The 4,700-nt window shown below is 38.3% G+C and overlaps 1 protein-coding gene across 1 annotated transcript; it reads left to right on the plus strand.

Annotated features, from left to right (window-relative positions):
* Positions 1 to 3,968: 3,968 nt before the first annotated feature.
* LOC308621311 (tigger transposable element-derived protein 1-like) lies at positions 3,969 to 4,472 on the plus strand (the record flags this gene model as incomplete). Its single annotated transcript, XM_081241750.1, has 1 exon — positions 3,969 to 4,472. The coding sequence occupies one exon, from the start codon at positions 3,969 to 3,971 to the stop codon at positions 4,470 to 4,472; it is 504 nt and encodes a 167-aa protein (XP_081097876.1).
* Positions 4,473 to 4,700: the final 228 nt, after the last annotated feature.

Raw genomic sequence — 4,700 nt, forward strand, 5'->3', positions numbered from 1 at the left:
CTATAACACAACAGTAAACCGATCACCATTTCACCACTATGTGAAACGACGTACTGAGTCAGCCAAGCATCTCCAGAACATATTGAAACATTTCCTTTCAACTACACGATTAAAGTCTCTCAGTATCTAGATCACCACCAATATTAATTACTGACTTTTATTACTTGGTTTTGTTTTCATTGTTTATAAAACAAGGAAGGACTTAATTGCACGTATATAAAGGAAAATACATATGTACATATGCATTTTGAAAGGGTTTTGGGTAATTCTTATTCCATCCAAGAAATGTCACAACTCAGATCATGGATGTTGCGTGAATACTTTGAAGGATCTAACATGATTTTCTGGAAATGTAACCACACAAAAAGTAATTTATGGGCTTCCCTGGTGGTGTAGTGGTTGAGAGTCCACCTGCCGATGCAGGGGACACGGGTTCATGCCCCAGTCTGGGAAGATCCCACATGCTGCGGAGCGGCTGGGCCCGTGAGCCATGGCCGCTGAGCCTGCGCGTCCGGAGCCTATGCTCTGCAACGGGAGAGGCCACAATAGTGAGAGGCCTGCGCACCGCAAAAAAAAAAAAGTAATTTATTTATGGCACTTAAGGATTTATCACCTAAACATATAAGTTCATGCATTTCCATTGTATTGATCTTTATTTTGCAAATGTTTCAGCAGCATTTACTATCACTGAAGTAGTGGCAACATGTTCTACTTAAGATCAAACAACCTCCCGAAATCTGGCAAGATTTAACAGAAATTTAAAACAATGTTTTCCTGGGAAAACGCTAACCATCTGCAACTGTTATTATTAACACTATTCTTTTCTCTTTTTTCTTCCTACATTATTTTTACTTCCTGTTGTTCTCAAAGCTTTCTATCTATCATTAGCAATTAATTGTAAACAAATGGTTGAAGAAGATGTTTGCATTTATGACTTTTCTCGTAAGTCAAACAAATACAGTGTCTTGTTTTAGTCATGAACGAATTTCCTGTCCACACACAGGTCTACCTGAGCTCTGCTAAGAAAAATGCATAGCAAAACATGCAAATGATTGCTTTCAGAAAAGAGAGATATCATCTTAAATAACACTCTTAATGTACTTATAATAGTTGGATGAATTTCTCTAAAAAGAAAAAAGTGTTAAACATGTTACTAGGGGCTACTTTAAATTAGTAGTTTAAGTCAGTGTTATTTAAAGTAGAAAACACACATTTAGAAACATTTTCACATAAAGATAAATTGAAAACATCAGAACATAACCTGTTGTTCTGTATTATTTTGTCCTAAGCACGTAAGCCCAGCCACACTGAAGGAAGCTGTCATAAGCCAAATTATGTCCCCATTTTTTAGTCCTTGTCATAACCATCAGGATACATTGTCCAACGCCACTTACTTGTATCTCTGCCAGAGTGAATACACAGTTACTTGTTCAGTTCTGCAGTAGAGTTGCCTCTTTGATGTTGTTCAGCCACCATTTCCTTTCCATTCACTTTTATCTATGTCCTGGCACTCATTCCTGCAGCATCCTCCTCTCCAGATGGTCTCCATCTCCCCTTCAGAAGTGCCCCAAATACTCCAGCTTCCTCCTCTTGATCTTTTCCAATCAACAGCCACGTTATTCCTCAAGATTTTAATACCAACTATCCCCTGCTTTATTCTTTTATTCACAGATTATTTTTATGGGGAGAAAAGGGCCTCAAGAAAAGATCACAAAATCCTCAGCAAATATTGTTGCATTATTAATCATACTTCTCTATTTGCTGGGATGCTTATTTGGTTCATTGTTTAACCCAACATGTATTGAGTAACTATTATTTATCAGGAAGAGTGTTAGGTACAGGGGGTTTGGATATAAATTAAAAATGGTTAAAAACAGAAGATAAATGAGGTCTGGACAAGGTATGGGGAAACAGGCACAGGAAACTCAAGGAGATAACCATCAATTGTGCTTATGGGGAATATCACAAAAGGTTCATGTAATTGGGTCTTGTAGGATAAAGAGGAGTTCACCAGGTTGATCATCATGGGTAAAGGACACTCCAGGGAAAATAAACAGTGTAGGGATATAGATATAAAATAGCACTTCATGTCTGGAGAATTATATGTAGTATGTACGCCTATGGGGCAGCTTCTAAGAGCCAGTCGGGAATGTCCAATAGATGAATTTGGAAAAGTAGGTACAGAAAAGAAAGAGTCTGTAATGCCCTGATATTTGGACTTGTCTGTAAGGCAACAGCAAATAGTGAAAGGTTTTAAATAGGTAAAATATGGAAAAATAATGGTCATATCTCTAGTTTTAAATAATTTCTATGACTTCACTGTGGTGGTTGAATGGGAAGGGAAAAAATTGAACAAAGAATACTGATAAAACACAAATATACTAGCTCTAGTGTGAAGTGATAAAAGTCTAAACTAAAGTACTATCAATGGGTTTGGAGAAAAGAACCTGGTAAGCTTATAGATATCTGATTCGTCATGTTGGGGAAGAAAAACCATTGGTTCTATTTGAACATGTTGAGACAAGTGATAGTGAGGTATCTGAGTAGAGCTAACTAGAAGGCAGGTAGAGTTCAGGATCAATGACCTGACTACAGGGGATAATTTGGAACACAGAGGTTAGCTAATGGTTATGGAACTCAAGTATGAATTAGAAGCCTGGGAGAAAATGTTAGAGAAGAGGTCAAGACTCAACTCCCAGAAAACAACAAAGTCTCATGTTCACTGCAAGTTGGGAAGCCTGCAAAGAATATTGAGAATGCCTTGGAACTAAGTTCAACAAGGTAGGGTGTAATTGACAGGGACAAATGCCAGTGAGAAGGGTTTTTTGGTTTGTTTTTTTGTTTTTGTTTTTAAATGACTAGTGACTCAATTAGTAATGAGAAAAATAAGGAAGGTAAGTAGTGAAGCAGTATGAAATATTACTCTTGGATCTGAAGAGAAAGAATGATATAAGATGAGTATTACCATGGGTCAATTATTTTTCAATGTGGGAGTGTTAAAAAAGGGACAACAGGCCCAAAATGGAGTCACTTGTGCTAAGTCCACATCCCACATCAAGACTTAATACCTGACCTAATCGCAATTTCAAACTTCCCCAGGAATGCAATCTTAACCAGTCAGTCTGAAATGTCCTGGTCAGCACAACTGAGGTAATCTGCCAGATAGCTCCCTTTCATCTCCCAAAGGAAGGTGACTTTGCCTGAAATACTCTTTTTCCTTATCCCACTCACTTTCTGCCTTTACAAACCATTCTCTTTCTGTAGCACCTTGGAGCTCCCTTCCATTTGCTAGATAGGATGCTGTTTGATTCGTGAATCACTGAATAAAGCCAATTGATCTTTAAATTTACTTGGTTGGATTTTGTTTTTTAACAGGAGAAATTGTATCATGTCATGAATGGAAGGAATCAGCCAAATTTAATAGAGGACAAGGACATATAAAATAACTACCAAATAACATGAGTGCTATGATAGAAGAAAAAACAGACTGTGGGAGCATTGTTAGAAGAACTACATTCATCCACCCTTCCATGAGTGCAAAAGTCAATAATATCTTAACTCTAAATTTACTGAATAATAACTTTCAGGCTACAAGCTGTTTGCACATGCATGAGCGTGCACGCACACACAAACACACACACAAACATGAAGAACAAAATTCTATTGACATATTATTAAAAGACCTGCCATGGGGTTTGAATTACAGTAAGTCCCCTACATACAAACCTTTAAGTTGCGAAATTTCAAAGATGCGAACGTGCGTTAGCTACCTAAGTTAGTTCACTTGTCTGGCTTACATTGTCAGGTGCATGCATCCTCTAAAAGTGGTTGTGCTTTTGTGTACTTTACTGTACAGTACTGTATAGAGTACAGTAGTACAGTATCTTTATTTCAAGCCCAGGATGTCCGGAAGCAAGCGTAAAGGCAGTGGTGATGTAGCTGGTACTGTTAAGAAGCGCCAAGCGATAATGATGGAAACAAAAGTGAAAATAATTGAGAGAGTGGAGCAAGGCAAAAAGATGGTAGGTGTCGCTCATTCTTATAATATGAATAGTTCAATCATAGACACAATTCTAAAGAATAAGGACAAGATCATGGAACATGTGAAGTCTGCTGTGCCAATGATGTCAACAATAATATTGAAGAAGCTTGGAGAAGTGATGGAGGAGATGGAGAAACTTCTCAACGTGTGGACGCAAGATCAGCATCAGAGTCGAGTCCCGCTCAGCTTAAGGCTGATTGAAGAGAATACTAAAAGACTTTATGAAAACTTGAAGAAGAATCACAGCAAAGAATCAGTGGGCGCATCTTTTAATGCCAGCCATGGCTGGTTTCATCAGTTCAAGGCGAGAGCCAACATTCACAATGTAAAAATAAGTGGCAAGGTAGCAAATGCGGATACAGTAGCTGCCCAGGAATTTCCTGAAACACTTCAAGAAATTATTGATGAGAGCGCATATTTACCTGAGTAGGTTTTTAATGTGGATGAGACAGGACAGTACCGGAAAAGGATGCCAGACCAAAGTTACATCAGTAAGGAGGAAAAGTTGATGCAGGCTATAAAGCAACAAAGGATAGGCTAACTCTGCTGTTTGATGGCAATGTTTCCGGTGATATGAAGCTGAAGCCTCTCTTAGTTTATCATTCAGAGAACCCAAGGGCCCTTAAAAACATAGCCAAGGGCTCTCTTCCTGTTGTGT

Source organism: Mesoplodon bidens (genome assembly GCF_964165515.1).
Source record: "Mesoplodon bidens genome assembly, chromosome: 8".
NCBI lineage: Eukaryota > Metazoa > Chordata > Mammalia > Artiodactyla > Ziphiidae > Mesoplodon > Mesoplodon bidens.